Source organism: Lipotes vexillifer, unplaced genomic scaffold (genome assembly GCF_000442215.2).
Source record: "Lipotes vexillifer unplaced genomic scaffold, Lipotes_vexillifer_v1.1 scaffold1467, whole genome shotgun sequence".
Taxonomy (NCBI): Eukaryota; Metazoa; Chordata; class Mammalia; order Artiodactyla; family Lipotidae; genus Lipotes; species Lipotes vexillifer.
In genome coordinates, this window is record NW_006783896.1 from 526,001 (window position 1) to 550,746 (window position 24,746).

Consider the following 24,746-nt stretch of genomic DNA (forward strand, 5'->3'; position numbering starts at 1 on the left):
CCCGGGCACAAACCCGTGTCCCCTGCATCGGCAGGCGGACTCTCAACCACTGCGCCACCAGGGAAGCCTGATTTTAAGCATTATTTTGAAAGATAAGACAATATCAACCATGGAAGAAAAATGTGCAAATGAGGGGCTTGTTCAGATTGCTATTTCCTAAATAAAAGACACCTGCAGGTCTGACTGGCTTACAGGCACTGGCCCTGAGTTTCAGGACGTGCCCTCATCACTAGGTGATGCCCATGGGTCACATCACTTGCAGGTCAGTGTTGATTTCGTATCATCTTTTTCCATGTATCAAAGGACAGTTTATTCCTTGCATGACAGAATGGAACTGAAGGTAACTTCACTGATGTTTTACTCAGCTGGCAAGAAAGGGACAAATTCCCCTTTCCCGGGAGTCTGTCAAAACTAGAAACACCTAATACAGGAGCCACAAAACTTCATCACCAACTTGTAAAGCAAGACCTTCCTTTCACAGCCTGGTTCACAGGCAGAACACACACCATGCTGCAGCCCTTCACCTGGCCTGCTGATAAAGGGAATTTATGCCTCATAAAAGTTCTGTTCAAGGAACTAATTCCTCCTCACATATGTAATACATGAATTTGTGATTCATCGATTTTCTAAGAATTTTTTTAAAAGACAGTGAACATAGTTTAATTTTGGTGATTCAGAAGGTAACGGTTTTCTCGCTGGGCTTAAGCTTGTTCCGAGCATGTGTGTCCACTGCCCTGTGGCTAAGCCATGGTCCTGGGAAGCATGCCTACGTGTCCACTGCAGATGGCAGTGGGAGCCGGGCCATGAAGCCCGCTCCACCGTGATGACCTCCGTGACCTCGGGAAGTGGTCTCATTTCACGGTGCCTCAGTGTCCTCATCTGTAAAATGGGAATGATGGTATCTACCCCTCACAGGGTTGTGAAAGTGAAATTAGTTCACAGATGTGAAGGGCTCAGAGCAATGCTCAGCACACAGCGAGGTTCGATAAACATCACCTATGGTCATGATGTATGGCCAGTCACCTGAGGACCTCCATCTGCTCAAAAACACCAGAGAATGAATTCAGCAGAGGACTTTTAGGCCTCGTCCACGAATGCTTAAGGAAAATAGCCCCAGGAATGATTAGATGACCAGAATGCCCTTTTGTGGTCTAAACAAATTTTATATCGTTGTTCCCACTGTTCAATTAATGGGAGAAAAGAATTCTGACGTCCGCCCTCCTTTTCCTATCCTGCTGTTTTTCTGCTTCCTGAAGGTTCTGTCCACTGCTACTTGTTTTAACACGCCCTCCCCGCCAGAGGCTTCCACCAGGGAAGCCCCATACAAATGTTTGAATTGGGCAAGCCACAGGTGGCTTCCACGGTAAGGACAGGTAAGGACAAAGAACAGAGGTGACTATGACAGATAGTTAGGAGACCTGGTGATTAACAGGTGGCTGTAAAGGAGAAAAAACAGTCACTCTGTGGTCTGAGTAGGGGCCAGCTGTTCCTGAAAAGGGCGGGCTGCAGGGGGTGTGGAATTGCTGGGAGAAGAAGGGCAGCGAGAAACAGCTCACTATGGATCCACTGAGTCTGAGAGGGCCGAGGCCCTCTGCATGGAGGCAGCTGCATGGTTCTGGACTGGTATTTTGGCTTGGGGGTGGCCAGCACGGAAGTGGGGGGGAACAATTCCAGGGAGGCAGCTGAACTTGCCCAGGGAGGGTGTGCTTGACCAGGAGAGATGAGGGTCTGGATTAGAACTCAGAACCAGGCCCTAATTCTGGAGGAGGAAGATGAGTCTACAAAGAGGATCAAGATGAGGATGACGAGAGAGAAGGGAAACCCAAAGCAGCGGGTGTATAAATGGACAGATGCACCACCGCGGCAGAGGTTTTCACACACCTGTCCCAACACGCCCAGCAGACAGTCAGTAGGGATGAGCCAAACCCCACGCCAAGTCATGTACCAGAAGCTGTACTCACAAGATATGCGGGACTTTTACCAAAACTTGATTACAAACAAATGCAAAGCACGGGTCAACAAACTAACACCAAAGATACAGGCACATCATGTTACCTGACCACACTGCAGTTACGTTTGCTATAAACGACAGAAAGACAACCAAGCAAACCCTCCCTACATCTGCAAATTCACAATACACTGAGAAATAACTCAGGGATGGAAAGAGAAATCATAATGAAGATGAGAGAATCCTTGGAACCAAGTAAGACATGACCAGACATCAAAAGGATGCAGTTAGGGCTTCCCTGGTGGTGCAGTGGTTGAGAGTCCGCCTGCCGATGCAGGGGACACGGGTTTGTGCCCCGGTCCGGGAAGATCCCACATGCCACAGAGCGGCTGGACCCGTGAGCCCTGGCCGCTGAGCCTGTGCGCCCGGAGCCTGTGCTCCGCAACGGGAGAGGCCACAACAGTGAGAGGCCCACATATCGCAAAAAAAAAAAAAAAAAAAGTATGCAGTTAGAGAGACATGTAACACTGCCAGCTTACATGAGAAAAGAAGAAAGGTGAAGTCTAGTCACAAAGCATACAACTTGAGAAGCAAGAAAAAGAAGGAATTTGAAAACAAGGAATAAATGGAGAAGAGAGCAGAAATTAATGAAATTTGAAAAAAAAAGACAGTAGAATCAATAAACCCAGAGCTTGTTCTTTGGGGAAAAAAACTAATACAGTAGACAAGTCTCTGGCAAGGTTGAATAACAGAAAGAAGGGGAATAAACTATAAACATCAGAAATTAAAAGAGACATGATTAATTTCTTCATGTCAATGAACTTGAAAATCTAAATAAAATGGACAATTTTTCCAGAAAAATAATATACACTAAAACTATCTCATGAAAAAAGAGAAAGATGATATGAGTAATGATGAAAAATCCTTAATAAAATACAAGCAAAGTAGACTTTCATAATCAGATGAAAACACTGTGACTTTTATCCCAGAAATGCAAGAAAGTTTCCACATTAGAAAGCCATTAATATCATTCACTATCTGAACAGAACAAAGCTGTGTACGTGGGTGTACATACATATACATGTGTATTTATATATTATATAAATATATATATTAAAGAGCCTTAAATTTTAGCAAATGCAGCATTTATTGAGATATGCATGCATGTGTTTGTACATACACATGTGTATTTATTGAGATATGCATGCATGTGTTTGTATATACACATATGTGTATTTATATATGTATATACATGCATACGCACCTATCTCAATAGATGCTGCATTTGCTAAAATTTAACTCTTTAATGGTAAACTCTAAGCAAAATGGTAATCAAGTGGGATTTCCGTAACCCGGCAAATACTATTTAGTCCCAGAAAATTTCAACAAACATTATTCCTAATTATTGAATATGTTTCCTTTAAAATCAGGAAGGAATAAAATAAAATAAGATAGGTAAGCGACAAGGACCTACTGTACAGCACAATATAGCTCAACATCTTGTAATAACTGATAAGGGGAAAGAATATCACTTTGCTGTACACTTCAAGCCAACAAAACATTGTAAATTAACTATACCTCAATAAAATAAAAATAAAATAAAATAAATAAAATCAGGAAGACGACAAGGATGGCTCAAGCACCATTCAACCCTGTGCTGGAGTCCTAGCCACGTCAGGAAGACAGGAAAAGTGAAGAGAAATCAATAATCACTGTAAAGATTGGAAAGGAAGAAGCAGACGGCTGTTATTCCCAGACAATGTAACCCACTAAATAGAAAATCCCAAACAATCTACAGGCAAACTGTCAGAGTAAATGGAGGTATCAGGAACTGGACGCAGGATCAAGGAACAAAAGTAAATGGGTTTCTCCATATAAACATTATAGAGTAAGAAAATGTACTTACATATATACACTAATATGTATATAATAGATAACTAATAAGAACCTGCTGTATAAAAGAAATAATAAAATTTAAAAAAAACAACAACAAAAAAAGAAGAAAATGTACTTTAAAAACTCTACTTTTCCCATAGCAACAAAACTATATGACACCTAGGAATGTATCTAACAAAAGATGATCAAGGACTTCCCTGATGGCGCAGTGGTTGAGAGTCCGCCTGCCGAGGCAGGGGACACGGGTTAGTGCCCCGGTTAGGGAAGATCCCACATGCCGCGGAAGGGCTGGGCCCCTGAGCCACGGCCGCTGAGCCTGCACGTCCGGAGCCTGTGCTCCGCAACGGGAGAGGCCACAACAGTGAGAGGCCCGCGTACCGCAAAAAAAAAAAAAAAAAAAAAAAAAATCAAGTCTGTATACCAAAAATTATAAGTTTTCTTGAAAAATGCAACAGAATGCTAAATAAATAGAAAGATACACCAAAAATTATCATTCTCAGCAAACTAACCTAAAAATGCAATGCGGTTACAATGAATGGCTCTGTGTGCGTGTTGGGGGGGGTGGAAGGGAGGTGGGGGAGGGGGAGAGGGTCCACAAAGGACCAAGAATAGCCAAGACAATTTTGAAGAAGAACAAAGTGGAGGCTTATCCTACCAAAAACAAGACTAACAAAGAAATAGTATTTAATATAACGTGCTATTGACTATGAGTCAAGCCATATACCAAAGCAAAAGAAAAGAGACCCCAGAAATAGATGCCTTCAGACACAGAAACTGGACATACAGCCATACAACTAAATGAACACAGACCTGTGCTGTAATAACTGAGGTTTATCTATCTGTGAAAAACAAAATAAAATTAGATCCGTATCTCATACCACATGCACAATTAAGCCTCAGGTAGATTAATGAACTACATGTGAAAAGCAAAGTTTTAAAACTTATGGGAAAAAAATCCAGGATATTTGTATAACCTCAGGATGGGAAAATATTTCTCTTTTTTTTAAAGGTTCTTGGGGATCCCCAGGGGATCACATTAAAAAAAATATATTTATTTACTTGGCTATGCTGCTTCATCATTGCGGCACGCGGCATCTTCGCTGAGTCATGCAGGATCTTTAGTTGTGGCATGCGGGATCTAGTTCCCCAACCAGGAATGGAACCCAGGACCCCTGCATTGGGAGTGTGGAGTCTTAACCACTAGACCAACAGGGAAGTCCTGGAAAATATTTCTTAAACACAACACAGAAAGGGCACATCAGACAGGAAATGAATTTGCATTAAAACTGAAAACTTCTCTCTGACAAATGACATCCCAAACAAAACTAAACGACAAGTCACAGAGCGCATGAGATTTTTATGACAAAGGTCATCGTTCAGAATCAAGAACAAAGAACCCAACAGGAAAATAGGCAATTCACTGATGAGAAGAATCTATGTCAAGAAGTCTTGGCAAGGATGTGGCCGGAGCAAGGGCACCTCTTCCACTGGCAGTGAGAATGTGAGTCTGCATTACCCCTTTGTAGAGAAATGGGAAATGTTTTGCAAAAGGGCAGATGCACTTTCCTTTCATCCTGGCAAGTATGCCCGCTGAGAAGATCGAGCACAAGAGCCCATGCTGAGGAGGGCGTGACTGTTCTTTCTAGTACTGTTGCAACAGTAAAAAATTGGAAACAACTTATATCCATTAACACGAGACAGATAAGCAAATTGTGGAATATTCAGATACTACAAAACTACACAGACTCTAAAAAGACAGAATTCAAGCTACATACATATCCATGTGGATCAATATCAAAGAGCATGATGGTGGGTGAAAATAGAAAACTGCTTATGGTACCGATTATGTTAAATTTTATGTAAAATTTTAGTGAACTATGCAAGCATGCAGGGGAAAGGCAAAATCAACCTCAGGATCGTGGCTGTCCCTGGACACCCTCTAATTTCAGACACAGAGAGGGAGCCATGGCTGGGGTCTCAGTGGGGTCTGTAAAAATATATAAAATTGCAATAATACGGTTCTTGTTTTTTAAAAAGATAGAAGCAAACACTGTAAACATGATGAGACTGGACAAATATGGGTGGCATTTGCTACATTACTCTCAGACTTTCCAGTCTGTTGACCTGGCTCCTCTTGCAGGGTGGATACGCCAGGAGGTGAACGGGGCCAGGCCTGCCAAAGGCATCGCTGTTTGCACAGAAACGACCCTGAGCCTGTGGCCGCACCGTCCCGTGTCCTCCTACGTGGATCCCATTGGTGGTGGAGAAAGCACCAGATCTGGCATTCAAGACGGAAATCTGGGTCCACCACCAGTTATGAGACTGCAGCTCTGACACTGCATGTCCTGGAGTCATGTTCTCGCCTCTAAAGTGTCAATGACAAAGTCTGCCTCGCAGACCTCGCTGGGGCTGGGGTCATGGTGGGGAAAACAGCGTGATGGATCTACAAGGCCCTGCACTTGGGGACCTAGAGATGATCCTTCTAAGTGAAGTAAGCCAGACAGAGGAAGACAAATATCATATGATATCACTTACATGTGGAATCTAAAAATAGGATACAAATGAACTTATTTACAAAACAGAAACAGACGTGCAGACACAGAAAACAAATTTATGGTCACCAAAGGGGAAAGGTGGGGGGAGGGATAGATTAGGAGTATGGGATTAGCATATACACACTACTGTATATAAAACAGATAAACAACAAGGACCTACTACATAGCACAGGGAGCTATACTCAGTATCTTGTAATAACCTATAAGGGAAAAGAATCTGAAAAGGAATACAGATATATGTTTACGTACTGAATCACTGTGTTGTACACCTGAAACTTACACAACATTGTAAATCAACTATACTTTGATTAAAAAATTTAAAAATAAATAAATTTTAAAAAGGCTGTGCAAAGCGGGTCACAAAGGATGACTCCCAGAAAAGCCAAACTGGGGCCAAATGTAAAAGAAGACTTAGGTATCACTCCTCTGCGAAGTCGTTTATCTCGCAATAATTCTGCTCCCTCAGCCGAAGGCTCTGTCCTGTGGTCCCTCTCATCTTGAGCATCTCCGTGAAGGCCTGGGGATATTAAGCCACTCCAAACGATTTTGCTCAGCTCTGCTATGATTATCTTATGCCTTCCGCAAGTTTCCATAACCAGTGCTTATTGATTTTTGAATCAAGTCAAATCCCTAAACGGATCTTTGAATTCCTGCACTGGCCCATCTCCATCTTTCTGGTCTTTGCTTTTATCTCTTTTTTTAACTGTCACTCATCTGTCACAAAGACGGTTAACAGCTTGAGGTATAACTGACGTATGACAAAATGCACATATTTTAAGCACAGAATTTGATGAGTTTTGACACCTGTGTAGCCATTACCACAATCAAGCGAGTGAATCTATCCACGGCCCTCAGTTGCCTCTGGCTCCTTTGTTACAAGTAGTTCTGTGCTCTCACTTTCTCTTCTGCCGGTTTTATGCATTCTTTCAAATGGCCTCATCATTCAATTATTACTGAAAAATTTTCCATCCCACATATTTTTCTCCTAATACCCTCCTCCTCCCAGCATCTCTGTGCTAATTTAGAGCCCGGAAAATAACTACATGCTTTAGAAATAACCTCTAATCTCCAGGAGTGGGCTCTGTGCTATCTCTCCAGTCTGTGTATGGAAATCAACAGCCTGCTATCTGCCTCCCTCTACCAAAAAGGCAATGGGACTCCTCCTGAAGGTCCTGGCTTTGTTTGGGGACTGGAGTGAAAATCGGGTCTATTATTACTCATCCTGGGACCATCCCAGACCAAACAGTGTGTTGCTGGCCCTCATCATAACCCTTCTCTCAGACCCTGACATCGAGACTGTGCTAGCCTCGTGGAGATCCTGCAGCTGAGCGGGGAGGGCCGTGGGCCACCTCCTTGTGGGTCCTTATCTGAATGTGCCGAAGACTGCGGGTCCTTGTGTGAGTCCCTCGTGCGGGTCCGCCCGTGTGGCCCAGCACCAGGCCCTGCAGGCCCCCCAGGAAGCTGCCTTTCACTGGCTACATCACAGCACGTCCCCTGGTGATGGCTTTAGGGTGTCCACTTGGGGAGGGTCCAGGGCAGCAGTGTGGGAGGAAGCTGTGTTTGCACAGCATGTTGCCTTAGACCTTAAAAATGTCCGCTGTCCATTTCAAATAATGAGAGGGTTCCTACCTATGCGATGACGGGGATCTGTAGCACCCCTTTCCCAACTGGAATCCCCTTGGCACCATAATCGATCCCACAGCTGCCCCACCCACCACCTTGACCCCCCCAGTCCCCAGGGCACAGTCTCAAGGTAGAGGATGGCTGCCAGTGACTTCCTAGAAGGCCTCATGCAGCTCACTCGGAAGCTGGGTCCCTCTTTCTTTACTCTGGTCTTACATGCAACATATATGGCAGAAGTTACAGAGGGTTCCAGAAAGGACTGGTTGGTACTCTTCCTTGACGTCCAGTGTGATACAGGCTTTTCCCTACTGTGACTTGACTGGATTAAGGGAGGCCCACATAGCTGGTAAAACACCACTTTTGGATGCATCTGTGAGGGTGTCCTGGAAGGGACCAGCAGTTCAATCAGTAGACGGAGTAAAGGAGACACCCAGTGTGGGTGGGCATCACCCAATCTGCTGAGGGTCCTCGTAGAGCAAACACGCAGAGGAAGGGAAGATTTGTTCTCTCTGCTTGAGCTGGAAAGTCCTTCTCCTCCTGTCCCTGGACATTGTCACTGCTGGTTCCTGAGCTTTCAGACTCGGAACAGGACTTACATCCTATGTCCTCCCCATTCTCAGGCCTTGGGACTTGGACTGAGTTATACAACCCGCTTTCCTGGTTCTCCAGCTCACGGACAGCAGATCCTGGGGCTTCTGGGCCACCATAACCACATGAGCCAATTCCCATAATAAATCTCTCTCTCTCTCTGTATATATACACATTTTCTTTTTTGCAAGAGATAGTTTATTAACGCATGCCATGCACATCGCACGCGACAAGCCTAAACCAGGAGTAACTAAAGATGGTGGCTCAGAATCCCAGCTTCTGTAGCATCTTCAGCAAAGGACAATGAAGTCGTAGAGAAATGATAGGACGAAGGAGGGCAGTTTTAAGCTTCCAAGGTTGGCAAACTGTGTTGGGAAATATACGGAAGGAAAGTGATGGAGTAAGGTTTTTTAAAAAGAGGAGTCTATTTCATGCAAATCCTTTAGAGAAAGATACACTGAAAAGTCGAAAAACAATGACTTTTTGCTGGATACATTATTATGATGGCTTTTTACTAGGTGAAATGCTGAGAGGAAAACTGACTAATTCAATGGGAATTTATAGAAATATGTCATCCAACTGGTTATGCTGTCTTAGGCAAGATACTCAGCCTCCAAGACTCATTTCCCTAATAGTAAAATGAATGGTGAATTTCTTGGTAAATATTCCACAAACCAATTTTTATCTTTGGAGCACAAAGATTTTATGAAAATGGGTGATGTTACCGACTGAGATCACCAATCATACCCTTCGTGCTTTTTCACTGGAATCTAGAATAGATTGTGTTTTCCCATTGGAATCTGGAATAGGAGATGAATAGAGATATTTTCTGTCGGTTCTTTTTCCCTGGAAAACCCCAACTAAGACAGCTTTTTTAGAGGTCTTCAGACATTTCAGTTAGAATCAGAGGTATGTATATGGCCAAGCACTGTGTCATGTCACCACTGTACCCAGAGCTGTGTGTGTGTCTGGTATCGTTCAGCAAGAGAATCCAAATGTGTTTTCCTATCTTCCCACTTCCTCGGTTTCTTAGATGTCACCAATTCTTTTCTTATAGCTAACCCACCCCATCACCTCTGCATACATAACATTTTATTCATCACTCCACTCAGCAAAATAATGACTCTCCCTTAGGATGGAGCAGAGGATTGAAAAATGCTTTTATAATTTAACATTTTAATTTCCTGTCACAGTGGAAATAGTGCACTACCCTGTAATTGTCTGCTTCACATGTGACTTTCCTCTGTCAGACCTGGAGGGCAGACTCTACATCTTTTATCTCTGGACACCCAATGTCCAACCCAGGCACAGAAGAGGTGCTCAAAGCAGTGACTGAATGAATGAATTAAAAACCCTCACTGAGGGACTTCCCTGGTGGCAGCAGTGGTTAAGAATCTGCCTGCCAATGCAGGGGACATGGGTTCGAGCCCTGATCCAGGAAGACCCCACATGCCTCGGAGCAACTAAGCCCACGCGCCACAATTACTGAGCCTGCGATCTAGAGCCCGTGAGCTACAACTACTGAGCCCATATGTCACAACTACTGAGCCCACATGCCACAACTACTGAAACCCGCATGCCTAGAGCCTGTGCTCTGCAGCAAGAGAAGCCACTGCAACGAGAAGCCCGTGCAACACAATGAAAGAGTAGTCCCTGCTCACCACAACTAGAGAAAAGCCCGCGCTCAGCAACGAAGACCCAACAGAGCCAAAAATAAACATTAATTAATTAATTACTTTTAATAAAAAGAATAGAAAACTATCAAAAAATTTAAAAAAAAAACCCTCACTGATTTCAGAGACGGTTCCAGAGTGTCGCCCGGGGCTCCACCCCTCTCTGGGAGCCACTGGGAGCCAAAGAGATTTGGCTCCTGCCTCCGTGGGGCTTACAGTCTGGATGGGGCAGGCTTACGATCCGTGGTCACTGTCATGTGAAGATAAAGTACAAGGAGCTGTGAGAACTTAGGATGAGGGTGCTGGTCTAGCCTGAGGGCTGGAGGAATGCTGACGGCCGAAGGATGAGGAAAAATGAGCCCATCGCAGTGGAGAGGAAGAGCCTTCCAGACACGGAGAGATTCGTGTGCCAAGACCCCAGAGCACGGGCCTCCTGCGTGTGTCCTGGAGGCTGAGGAGGCCAGGGCGGCTGTGGGAAGGGGACAGACAAGAGTGTCACAAACTGAGGCCAGACAGACTCTGTGAGACATGCTCCGAGATGTAGGTCTTTGCCCTGAAAGCAAGTGCGACCTCATGGGATGTGCAGTGTTAATGTCAGCGTGAGGTGGCGGGACAGCGGCCAGGGAGGGTGGCGGAAGGGAGAGGGAGGTTGGGACCCCTCTGTGGTCCCACTGCAGGGGTGCTGGGATGACTAATTTTGTGTGTCAATTTGGCTGCCCTGTGGTGCCCAGGGATATGGTCAAACGTCATTCTGGATGTTTCTGTGAGAGTGTTTTGGGGTGAGCTTCACATTCATAGCAGTGACCCTGAGTAAAACAGAGTGTCTTCCAAATGGGGGTAGGGGTCATCCAACCAGGTGAAGGCCTGACCTCCCCCGAGGAGGAGGGATCCTGCTTCAGACAGAGATGGCCTTTGGACTTGAACTCAGTTCTTCCCTGATGTTCAGCTGGCTGCCCTGCATATTCTGGACCTGTCAGCCTCGTAATCATGTCAGTCAATTCTTTAAATATATCTCTCTCTATATCGTGCACACACACACACACACACGTCTTATTGGTTCTGTTTCTCCGGAGAACCCTGACTAATACAGGGGAAAAGATCTGAAATCGTCACTTTGGAGAGCTGAGGAGAGAGGTGGGCAGGGGAAGGCAGCACAGGTGCTGCACAGAGTGGAGCGCCAGGTGAGGCAGGTGCCAGGTGAGGCAGGTGCTCACGGTGTAAGGTGCTCAGCCACAGGCCTCACGACACGGCCCACTGGTCTTGCTGGGTGCAGATGAGGAGGGAATGTGGACAGTTTGGTTCATCCAGGGAGTGGGCGCCAGCAGAGAGGGGCTAGGAACAGAGTGGCGGGGCTTTTGGACACTGCTCCATGTGCCCTTGAAGGCATGGATCTGGACCCTGGGCAGGAAGAAGGAGGGACTCGCGTGGGGGAGTCCGGCCGAGGCTGGGGAGAAGGCCTGGGGGAGAGGAGGCCGGACAAGAAGGTTACAGGAGCCCAGGCTGGGGCCATGAGCGGGGGCGTCCCGCCAGGCCATCCTGGAGGTGGCAGGGCTCAGGGAGACGATCTTGGAGTGTGTGGTGGTGCTGGTGTGGAGGACATGGGATCTGGAGACTTGGGGTTAAGAGAAGGAGATGCCAGAGCTCTGCAGGGACCAGCGCCCCGAATGCTGGTCTTTGCTCTTCCCTGCAAAGAGGAGGAGACGGGGATAAAACCGCCCGGCGGAGGGACAAAGGCGAGGTGCTGGCCCCACGGGAAGTGCCCTCATCCCGAGCAGAGCAGTGAGTGGCCCATCCTGGGCCTGCCTGCTCCACATCTGGCCCTTCGTGTACAGACGGCAGCCCACCCACCCATCCTTGGGGGTGGGCAGTGCTGAGGGACTGCGAGAGGCAACCAGCCCAACAAGGCTGCCCGCACAGGGACTGCTACAAATACATCCCTAGAAATACTTGTATGTCAACATCTGAGTCTCCTGGACCTGGTTTTAACTGAGCAGGTACAGATAAGTCGCAGGCCTCTTGGGTGGAACCTCTGTTCCGTAGGATTATTCTAAATATGCCATACAGACTTGGGGCTGCAGACATCAGTATCACAACCACACAGGGGAAAGCGATGCCACCAAAATCAGAGGGTGGGCAGGCAGGCTTTCGGTGGCTTTGGGAACCAGGGGCAGAGATGCCATTCAGGAATGTGGTCAGCATCCCCACCCTATCATGGGGGCGAGGTGGGGGGAAGCTTTGCCAGAGATAGATTGTGCTCAATCTCTCTGCACATTCCCTTACAGGGATCCCATGACTGCTAGGTGGGAGATCGGGAATTTCACATCCTTCTCATCTCTGTCTGGATTCCACTTGGCCAGAGGGACCCGTTAGCCGCCCCCTTGGGGATCCAGGGGTGAGAAGAAAGCTGTATAGAGATATGACCGTCTGTCTTGCTCTGTGTGGCTGCCCACTTCAGAAAATGGGAAGGTCCCTTCTAGCAGGGTGTGTGTGCGTGTGTGTGTGTGCGTTTATTGTTTCACACTGCCAGTCAATGCTGTGAGTTTTGTCACAAAATATTAGTGTTCACTTATTCTCAGAACCATTTTTATTTCTTCAGCATGGTTAAAAACTTACTCAAGATTAAATGATTTTTTCAGGTCCCTAGGTTTTTAGGAAATTGTCTTGCTGGGATTTTTTTCCCTTTAACTCCCTTAGAGACAAAGAAAAGGGTCTTCAAGAGAAGATAAGGAAGCATATAAACTCAATAACTGATTGATTTCTTGGGAAGCTTTTATCTCCTTGCCCACTGATAAAGTTTCTTTAGGTAATTTGCTTTACTACGGCTCAATAAATTAAACCAGGTACTTGAAGCAAACAAACAAATGAAAAAAGATCTTTAACTCTGTTTTGAATTAGAATTACATCCTTATAATAAAACCATAATGATATTCTGGGATATAGCAAAAGAATGAAAGTTGGGATGGATATAATATCAACACATGACGAAGCATATTCCATCAGCTAACAATTCCAATTTGTGTAATCTTTTAAAAATTCTATTAATACTGATCAGAAAATATGTCACAATCTTGAGCTGGGTTTGACTTGGCAAAGACAACCATTAAACTACCAAAACATCTTTTTATCATTTATTTTGTCAATCTTCCAAAAGCCTAGACATTATCTTATCAGGAAAGGGGACCTCCTTTGGTCGCAATTCCCACCACTGTCCAGTGCTTTGGGAAAGCGGATGCTGAAATCCTAATTTTGAGGCCACCCTCTTTATGGACTTCATAATGGGATGCCCCCCAGCCAGGTGCCATCATCAGGGAGCAGGCACTTGAGTCTTGGAGAACTGAGACTCTCCAAGGAGACCTGCCCATCAGCAGACTCGCTCAGGGACCCAGGAGGAGCCATCTGACCCCCTCTGGGCTGCTGTCTGCTCAGCCACATGATGGGCAACAGGATGCCCCATCCGTCCAGTTCTACAATTCTGAGGATCCCTGCACTGCACGATGGAGTTCTGGGTCCCCTCTATGCCCTTTGCCCTTTCCCCTGCCCTCACCCTGTCAGGGTGGAGCAGTAAACCTGAGCATGGCAGGAGGCATTATGTTTGAGAGATGCTGGTCTGCCCCCAGGATCCAGGATTTGATGTGGCTGGGGAAAGCTGAAAAGAGATCCAGGGAAGAGGGCTCAGAGCCCTCAAACACCCGAAAATTATCTGAGGGACAAGTGAGGCAGCATCCCCATCATCTTCTGGGTTCCAGTTAGACTCCTTATCAGCCAGGAAGAAGACCAGTTTCTGCTTGTTTTCCCTGACGGTGGATTATGCCTGTACAACCTTCCAGATATCAGGAGTGGTGGGGAGGAGGGTGGTGTGAAGGTCAGGAAGAAATCAGACCAATCTCACTAAGTCACCATCAGTTAATTCAAACACACCTCAAATCAAAAGAGTGTTGATTCCCAAACCAATTATACGGGATTTCCTGGGCACAAACTGAGTTCATTAGATACAAAGTATGAATAATCCATCATTTAGTATGGAAATTTAGGCAGGGAACATCACTAATCAGATAACTAGAGCCTCAAGTCAGACTATTAAAGGACCAAGAAAACCACTCTAATTGCTGATCAAAACAGAGCAGGGAAGGGAAACTAATCAAAGCGACATGGCCGTTCATGCCTTTCCTCTGGCTCCCAAGGAAATGTGCTCCACGGAGGAGCAGGCCTGCCCTTCCCACGTGCCTCCTGCCACCCCCATGCGTTCTGAGAGTTTCAACATGGAGAAGCCACCCCAGGTCCCTTCACAGCGGGTGAGTCACCGAGCACAACCTGGCTTGCATGACTTTAAGCATAATGAGCATATTAAAAATGACTGCACAATGCACACTATTGTGTATAAAATAGATAAACAACACGCTCTACTGTATAGCACAGGGAACTGTATTCAATATCCTGTAATAAACCATGATGGAAAAGAATATGAAAAAGAAGATATATATGTGTACAACTGAATCACTTTGCTGTACAGCAGAAATTAACATAACACTGTAAACCAAGTATACGTCAATTAAAAAAAAAAGTGCACGACTAATTACAAGAAAACTAGAGAATGTGGTACTTGGATCTACATGAATCTCAGAGGAAGAAGTACCTGTATTTATGAAAAGGAAGTACAAAACCTTAATTACGCTAAAGCTTATTTAAATAGAGCATATGATGCTTGATAGGGGTTAGGACTTGCCTCTAGTGCTTTGAAATATCCATGGACCTCAGAAAAGATCTAAGAAAGGGATAAAATACATGGAAACTCCCCCCCCCCCCCCCCCGTGTAATTAACTAGCTACAGATATCCTTGGGGGAAGGCTGGGACCAAACTGAGAAGGTGGCGGCTCAGTCTAAGATCTAAAAGTAGAGACACAAAGGCTCAAGGAATAAACGACAAAGAAACAGACTGAGAGGTGAGCTGCCCAAACCCGAGATCACGTCGGAAGCAGAGCACAAAGATAACAGTCACTGCAGAGAACAAGGCGAGGAGGAGAGGCTTTAGGAAAATGGAGCAAAGTGAGGTGGAAAAGAAAGAGTTGTAAAAACTAGAGAAAAAAAAATGATAGTGATGAAAGGTCAGAGTGGTCCAAGGAAGGCACAGTTACCCTCAAACTAAGACAACAGAAAAAGAAATTCAAATACATAGTTCACGAAAGCTTTTCTGAAATAAAGCAAGATGCAGACTCACAGGCTGAAAGGTGCACTGTGGACCATGGAAATTTGAGAAGGACTGATCAGTGTCAAGACATATCATAGTGAAGTTAATGGACTTGATCATTTAAAAACACCATTGACATAGGACCAAAAACATGTTGCCTTGTATCGGACAGGCTGGGCTAGGTTATGCTGTGGTAACAAACATCCCCCAAATCTCAGTGGGTTAAGACAACAGAGGTGTATTTCTCATTCATGCCATGTGTCCATTGTGGGTACTTGTGGGTGAGTTATGGGGTCTCTGCCCATGGTAGGGACCCAGGCTGATGGTGCAGCCACCACTTATGATTTGCCAGTTACTGTGCCAGAGGGAAAGAGAGCCCCGGAGAATCTCACACCACAGGTACACACTCGGCCTTGGAAAAGTGATCCATGTATGCTCCACTCACGTGGCTCCAGGCACCCAAACGGGCACTAGGACTAGGTCTAGGGGAACTTGGAGAGTTAGAAATATTTTTAAACAACACTGATGACTACCACATACCAAAAAAGGAGAGAGCATTATGCTGATATAAGATCTTTCTCTACAGCAATATTCGATGTCAAAAGAGAATGGCACACCATCTCTAAACCCCTAGGGGGTAAATGTGCTCCTCAAAAATTCTATACCAGGGAGGTCATTATGGATAATACTTCCCAGTTCTGCTTAGGATATAGACAGCTAAAAAGAGCATTCACCCCACCATTACAAAAAAAATAAGACACTGGACACTCTGCAAATTCACATCTTAAGCTGATCCCATCTGACAGCTGAGGTCGCAGGGCAACCAGCTAATCCAAACGCCAAGGAAAGATAGACACCTCTACGGAGAGATAGGAGGACGTGCTTACCTGGGGCCGATGCTGTCAAACAAGTTCTAGTGGAAAAGGTGGACCAGAGCATATAGGGAACTTAGCAGAGAGATGGAAGCTACATGTAAGAATCAAATGGAAATGCTAGAAATGAAAAGCACAGTCACAGAAACCACAGGGTCACCAGAAGACTCGACAGAGTTGAGGAAAGACTTATCATGTGGGGTTGATTTTGGGGAATGCAAGCCTGCTTCACCATTCAAAGAAAGACAAATATCATATGATATTGCTTATATGTGGAATCTAAAAAAAACAATACAGATAAACTCATATGCAAAAGAGAAATAAACTCACAGAGATAGAAAGCAAACTTATGATTATCGAAAGGGAAGAGGGGGAGGGATAAATTAGGAGTTTGGGATTAACATATACACACTACTCTATATAAAATAGATAACCAACAAGGTCCTACTGTATAGCACAGGGGGCTATACTTAATATCTTGTAATAACCTATAATGGAAAAGAATCTGAAAAAGAATAGATATAGATATATATGTATGTATAAGTAAATCACTCTGCTGTACACCTGAAACTAACATAACACTGTAAATCAGCTATGCTTCAATAAAAAAAAAAAAAACGTGATTCACCGCATTAGCAGAATAAAGAAGACAAAGTATATGAACATCTAAGTAGACGCAGAAGGTACTTTGACAAAACCAACATCCACCATGATAAAAACTCTCAGAAAACTAGGAATAGTAGGCAACTTCCACAACCAGATAGTGTACATCTATAAAAAACTCAGAGCTAACAACACACGTAATCCCTAGAATCAGGAACAAGGCAAGCATGTACGCCCTCACTACTTCTGACACTGCTGGAGATTCCAGTCAGTGCAACAGGCAAGGAAGAAGAATCAGAGGCAACCAGATGGGAAAGAAGATGTAGGATGGCATCTTTCTGGTAATCAATAGCACATGACTGCCTCCATAGCAAACTAGTAGGTAAGTTTAGCAAATCACAGGATACAAGCTCAGTAACAAAACTCACATTTCTATATATAAATGAACAAAAGACAATTTTTAAAAATTTAAGTACCATTAAAAGAGCACCTGTACACATTAAATACTCTAAGCATACATATTATAAAATATGTTATGCCCTATATACTAAAAACTACACAACACTGATGGAAAAAAAGAAACACTGATGAAATCAAAGAAGACCTAAATAAATGGAGAGCTAAACCATGAATATATCCATTCTCTCCAAGTTGATGTATATATTCAGTGCAATCTCAATCAAAATTCCAGCAGGATTTCTGTAGAAACTGAAATGTTGATTCCACAATTAATATGGAAATACCAAGGAACTAGGATAACCAAGACAATTTTGGAAAACAAAGACAAAGTTAGAGGACAGCAGTAAACAAACTCTTACTTCTAAGAGTCCCTTGTCTTCCCGATCTTGGATGAATCTCAGCTCCCCCCAGAGTCATTGCTCCCTTTCCAGGCCCTCAGCTGGGGGGCAGGCTGGTCACTGCTGCTCTCTTTTTAAATTTAATTTTTTATTTTATACTGGAGTATAGTTGATTTATAATGCTGTGTTCATTTCAGGTGTACAGCAAAGTGCTTCAGTTATACAAATACATATATCCATTTGTTTTCAGATTCTTTTCCCATATAGGTTATTACAGAATATTGAGTAGGGTTCCCTGTGCTATACAGTAGGTCCTTGTTGATTATCTATTTTATCTATTTTATGATTATTTTATGATTATTGTATATATGTTAATCCCAAAGTCCTAATTTATATCCCCCATCCCACATTTCCCCTTTGCTAACCATAGGTTTGTTTTCTATGTCTGTGAGTCTGTTTCTGTTTTGTAAAGAAGTTCATTTGTATCATATTTTTAAAGATTCCACATATAAGTGATATCATATTATACTTGTCTTTCTCTGTCTGACTTACTCCACTCAGTATGATAATCTCTAGGTCTATCCATGTTGCTGCAAATGGAATTATTTCATTCTTTTTTCATGGCTGAGTAATATTCTGTTGTATATATGTACCACATCTTCTTTATCCATTCATTTATCAATGGACATTTAGGTTGCTTCCATGTCTTGGCTATTGTAAATAGTGCTGCTATGAACATAGGGGTGCACGTATCTTTTCAAATTATGGTTTTCTCCAGATATATGCCCTAGGAGTGGTATTGCTGGGTCATATGGTAGTTCTATTTTTATTTATTTAAGGAACGTCCATACTGTTCTCCATAGTGGCTGCACCAATTTACATTCCCACCAGCAGTGTAGAGGGTTCCCTTTTCTCCACACACTCTCCAGCACTTATTATGTATAGACTTTTTGATGATGGCCATTCTGACTGATACAGGGTGGTACCTCATTGTAGTTTTGATTTGCATTTCTCTAATGATCAGTGATGTTGAGCATCTTTTCATGTGCTTTTTTGGCCACCTGTATGTCTTCTTTGGAGAAATGTGTACTTAGATCTTCTGCCCAGTTTTTGATGGGGTTGTTTGTTTTTTGATATTGAGCTGCATGAGCTGTGTGTGTATTTTGGAGATTAATCCCTTGTTGGTCACTTCGTTTGCAAACTGCTGCTCTTTCCACCTCAGTCACAAATCCTACCTCCTCTGGGCCTCACGCCACCAGCACTATCTCTACTTACATTTTGGAAACAAATTCATTGAGAAGTTTGGTGCAGTCTTTCTTTTCCTTCAACTCTTACCATTGTCCCAGGCAATGCGAACATCCATGGGGATGAGCCATTCAACGAGGCTCCCAGCTTGGCTGGAACATCTTCAGTGTCCTTCACTCCATTCCATTCAAGCCACCCCATCCCTCATGGCCTTCTCGTCAGGGCACCAGAACAGTGGACGAGGATGGACAGCAAGCTCCCCTAGGCCCTTGGAGGGAGCGTTGTTGACCCCACACCATCCTCACTGTTCAAGCCAAGGTCACCTCCTCAGGGGCTGGAGGGGCCCCCTGAGTGCAGGGTTAGGAACTCCAGGCCTTGGGGGAGCAGGCCTGATACCTCCAATCCATCCACCGGGGAGAGGGGTGTGACCTGATCACTTCACCACATCTGCACACCCAGGCAGTCCACAGCATTGCAAGATGCCCTGGGGGTGTGCCAGCTTCTTCTGGGGGGGGTAGGGGTTGCACTGTCATTATAATGACCTATTGTCTTGTGATGGTTTTTAAATATGGAAAGAAACAGTTCCCGGGCTGAGCAGAAGACTTAGGAGTAGGCAGAATGAGATCAGAGTGAGCATGGCCGACGCTGGTGGGATGACGCTGAGCATCCCCAGGAGCTATTAAGATAGAAGCCGTGGCCATACTCAACGTGAGATAGCAAGGAACACCTTGTAACCAAGAGGATGGGCCCTTGATTGCTGCCTTCTGGCTTCCTCCAACCCCCTGGATCTGTCACTCTGGTGGGCTGCCGGGACCAATGAGTGGGGACCGTCCTTCCTGTGAAACAGGGAGGTGCTGGGGGCCTCAGGCACATCCTCTATCTCTGTAGCCACTGCTCGTTTGCCAGCCAGCTTCCTAGGGCACTGGAGTTTACAGGGAGTTCCCCAGACCTGCTGGTTCACCACTGCCAGCATTTGAAATGACACCCATGGAGGACGAACCACAGGCCCCCATTCCAGACGGCGACACTGCCCTCCATTCTCCCAGGTGCCAGGGTGGCTCTCTGGAACCTCCAGATCCCCACACACTGCAACCCTTACACACATATGTACTACAGGGCTCCCTGTATACCGTAAATACCATTTTACCACCCACCAAGGGCTGCTTGGACCGTAGTTGCATCTTTCAAAAAATGTTTAGCAGTTTAGTTTCAGGGAAAAGAGAAGAATCAGGTCATTGTTCATACACTTTTTTAAGCGGCCAATGTTAATTTTCAGGAGTAGGAAAAACTTGTAGGAAGAAAAAGAAAGAAGTGATATAAACAATTTTCCATGTCATTAAAGAGAAATCAGATGCTGTACATAAGAAAAGATTGCCATGGGAGACTATAAAATTTCTTGCTCCAAATATCTTCTAAAAGGCGAAATAAGTACCCATCTATTCCCTGATGCCGTAATAGCAAAAATGTTGGCTCAGCCATAAAAAAGAACAAAATAATGCCATTTGCAGCAACATGGATGGACCTAGAGATGATCATACTAAGTGAAATAAGTCAGAAAGACAAATATCAAATGATATCACTTATATGTGGAATCTAAAATATGACACAGATGAACCTATCTGCAAAACAGAAACAGACTCACAGGCATAGAGAACAGACTGGTGGTTGCTTAGGGGGAGGAGGGTGGGAGAGGGAAGGATTGGGATTTTGGGGTTATCAGAGGCTAACCCTAAACTCCCAATCCTTATATATAGGATGGATAAACAACAAGGTCCTACTGTATAGCACAGAGAACTATATCCAATTTCCTGGGATAAACCATAATGGAAAAGAATATAGAAAAAGAATGTATGTATAACTGAGTCACTTTGCTGTACAGCAGTAATTAACACAACATTGTAAATCAACTATACTTCAATTTTAAAAATGTTGGAGGGACTTCCCTGGTGGCACAGTGGTCGAGCATCCGTCTGCCAGTGCAGGGGACACAGGTTCGAGCCCTGGTCCAGGAAGATCCCAGATGCCGCTGAGCAACTAAGCCCATGTGGCACAACTACTGAGCCTGAACTCTAGAGCCCACGCACCACAGCTACTGAGCCCGCAAGCCACAGCTACTGAGCCCACAAGCCACAACTACTGAAGCCCATGTGCCTAGAGCCCGAGCTCCGCAACAAGAGAAGCCACCACAGTGAGAAGCTCACGCACTGCAACAAAGAGTAGCCCCCACTCGCAGCAACTAGAGAAAGCCTGCGTGCAGCAACAAAGACCCAGAGCAACCAAAAATAAATAAATTTTAAAAAAATGTTGGAAAAGCAGTAGCACGCATCACATCCACATCTGCAACAACCTCTTTCAACCATTCGGCCCTGCTTCACAGATGTAGGAGTCAGAGAGTGTAATGGTGGAAATGGAAAACCCAGAAAGTGAAACCTTTAAAGTAGAAATCTCTAATGGTTTAAAACGCTCTCTGGAAAGATACTCCCTGTTGCATGTGACCCAGCTGGACGAACTAAGAACTGAAAGGAACGCAGTTAATAAAACCTTCCTACGAGATGTCGAGACGTCGCAAGGATGGGATGGGAGGCGGAAGCAGCGGAGCCTGGGTCACCTTCAAGGTCAGCCGCACGGTGTTGCAGTCCTCCCTCAGCGGGTTCAGCTTCAGCGTCTCTCCAAGGTTGCTGCAGCCCGACGACTGATGCTGCATCTCACAGCAGACACACACCTCGACGCTGTCGAACTTAATCTAGACAGGGGTACACAGAGCTCACGGTTAAAACCGGGCACGTGCTTGAGCTACACACACGCTTAAGAACACCATGTGACAAGCATCCCATCTCGTTTTCTTTAAATAATAAAGCCAAGACGATTTTTTTTAATAGACAAAAGACATCAGAAACACTATTAGGAATTATTAAAAATTTCTATTTTAAAAGCAATTAATAAAAAAATAAATTTGAAGAAACCTAAGCTATAAAGTTACAGAAAATTACATGAAGTTGAGCATGGAGACATTATCACGTGTCTGTGATAACACACATTCTGTTCCCACGGTCAGCAGCTCCTGTCTCCCTTCATGGCCTAGCAAACTCCTACTCATCTGTCAAGATCCAACTCCAGCGCCATCCCTGAGGCCTTGTCTGGTTTCCCTCTCGGGAGCTGCTTGCTTCTCCCCTGCTGGAGACTCACTTTCTCAGCAGCAGTGACTTGTGTCTGTGTGCCCCCAAGGGCAGCCGCCACATCTTAACCATTACAATGTTCACAATGCCCAGGAGGTGTGGGCCTTCAATAAGAGCTGAATGAATAAAAACGCCTGGGAAAATGAAAGACTATGGAAAGAACAAATGCAGTTCAAGTGTTTTTAAAAGCCTGGACCCCAGGAGGAGAGCCACAGAGCACACCTGAGCCGGACCTGCAGCTTGAAGTGGAACTGCCCTGGCCTGGCTGCAGAAATGAGAGAGAAATCACTACACTGCACACGCACACAGTTGTCCCCACCCATCTCCAGTCCTGGTCGGGCTGTCACACACGCACCCAACTGTTCACAGCCTTGGGCTTCTGGAAAAGTGAACTAAAAGAGGGACAGCCATAGGTCAAGGGCATTGTCCATGGCCAAATTTTCATCTATTTTAAACCTCTAGATAGTTTATCCTTTACCTATTTTATGCCTCATCTTTGCTCTTTTTATTGTCTTCTCAAATAATGTATAATTTATGTATCTGAATCACTACACATTTGAGTGAGTGGGGGGGACACCTCGTGTGTCCAGGATTGCTTGTTAGTGATTCTCCAAATCTGTGCGCAGGCCTCGGGGGCAGGACGGGAGGCAGGGGGAGGAGGGCGGTGTCCGCACAAACCACTGTCCCCTGCCACGGCCACCCACCTACGGCAGGAGGGGCTGCGAAAGCCGCCTTTAGAGATGCTCACGCTTTTAGAGATGTCTTTAGGGCTGAAGCCCGGCTAAAGGAGCCATGACAACACCCCCCATACAACACTCCAGGAAATGGTGCAGCCCACACCTGAACCCGCACCCAACCCTGGAGGTCCACAGGGCCCGCTGCCCACCAGTGTCAGGGCCGCTGTTGGTAGAGAGGCATGGGCCAGACCAAGGTGAACGGCCGTGGCTCTCTGGCCACTGAAATCTCCACGGTCATGTCATTGGCAACGTTTATTTCTGGTCCCAAGAAACTGGAAAAGAAGGGTTATGATTCTTGAGGCCAAGTTTTAAAAGGTAACGAGGGAAAAGGTAAAACTGTTAAAAGGTAAAACAAAGGTTAAAAAAAAAGGTCAAAGTTCACCCCAGTTGCCCCTGCCCATTGGGGGTTCTGAGGTCCCCAGCCTTGGGTGCCGGGTGGACCCTGGCCATCAGAGCTGGGCATGTGCTCAGGGAGAGGACCACTCTGCCTCAGAGCATCCTGGACCTGAGGGAGATGGGAGGGGAGCAGGGGCGGCACCGCCCAGAAGGGAGGCCGGAGGGAGGCTGGTGGACAGGCTCTCTCCTGGTTAAACTCTGCCCAGGCTCCCCCGCGCCCTCTTCCCCACAAGGCCTCAACCATGGCCTATAAAGGCCTGAAAACACAGACATGCTCTAACAGCTCAAGGCAACATCCCTACAGGACTTGATCCCCCCAAAAGTGCCTGCCTGAGAAAGCCCAAGGCTGCCAGGAGAACTGGCTGCTTTTTCCAGCCTCGGGAGAGGGCCCATGTCCCAGCCTCTGTGGGAGGGGAGCCTGTCTCCAGTGACTGCCAGCAGCTGGCACAGACAGCGGGCATCTTCGCGTGGACCCTGCTAACGCGTTGTGATTTTCCACTTCCCTGACTCTACTGAGGCCCCACTCCCCGCCACCCCCACTTCCTCATCCTTCCTTTAACACGCCTGGCCACCTCTGTGCAAACTGAAGTCAAGTTCAAGCACACACTCGACTCTCCTCCCAACTGCCACATTCTACTTCTAATGAAAACCTGTCCTCACCACTTTGAGGTACAGCTCTGTCCATCTTTGACAAAGCCCAGCTCTGGGGAGCTAAGGCTACCGATTCCCCCGAGGCAGCCCGGGGCAGGGGCCTCTTCTTGGCCTTCTCCCGAGGTGTCTTACACACCCGCCCTCAGCCCACTGTTTAAGGCACTGAGATTTACAACAAGAGTGAACAGGAAACAAAACTGCTGAAATCCCTGTATGGAACTTTATTTCTGGTCCTCTTTGCTAGAAAATATTTATTCTGGAATTGGAGGCCTAACTACATAAAATTTCTAGGCGTTGATTTATCTCTTGTCTGAAGCAGGAGTAAGACAGTATGGGAAGGGGCTGGCTATGGGGACAGAGACGGTATTGGAGTGACAGGGAACCATGGGCTCCCAGTGGCCTGCAGAGCCTGGGTACGGCTGTGAGATGGATGAGAACATTTCAGAGGCCAGGTTGTGTGCACGACTTTCACTCCCTCCTGTATAATGTCAGCGTGCTCTATACAGGCAGTGATGTGGTTTCCAGTACCCACATGTTTACCCAAACTACCTTTGCCTGAACAATAGAGAGATGGAGGCAGAAAACCATACAAACAGATGGAGAGATATACCCTGTTCTTGGATTGGAAGAATCAACATTGTGAAAATGACTATACTACCCAAGACAACCTACAGATTCAATGCAATCCCTATCAAATTACCAATGGCAGTTTTCACAGAACTAGAACAAAAAAAATTTTTAATTTGTATGGAAACACAAATGACCTCAAATAGCAAGAACAATCTTGAGAAAGAAAAACGG

The 24,746-nt window shown here is 45.5% G+C and overlaps 1 protein-coding gene across 1 annotated transcript in view; it reads right to left on the bottom strand.

The window, feature by feature from the left end:
* ENTREP2 (endosomal transmembrane epsin interactor 2) overlaps nucleotides 1-24,746 on the bottom strand; it is a 372,877-nt gene that overhangs the window by 44,246 nt on the left and 303,885 nt on the right. Inside the window, exon 4 of the mRNA XM_007456424.1 lies at nucleotides 21,594-21,728. Coding sequence (XP_007456486.1) covers nucleotides 21,594-21,728 — 135 coding nt within the window. The remainder of the gene's footprint in view (nucleotides 1-21,593; nucleotides 21,729-24,746) is intronic.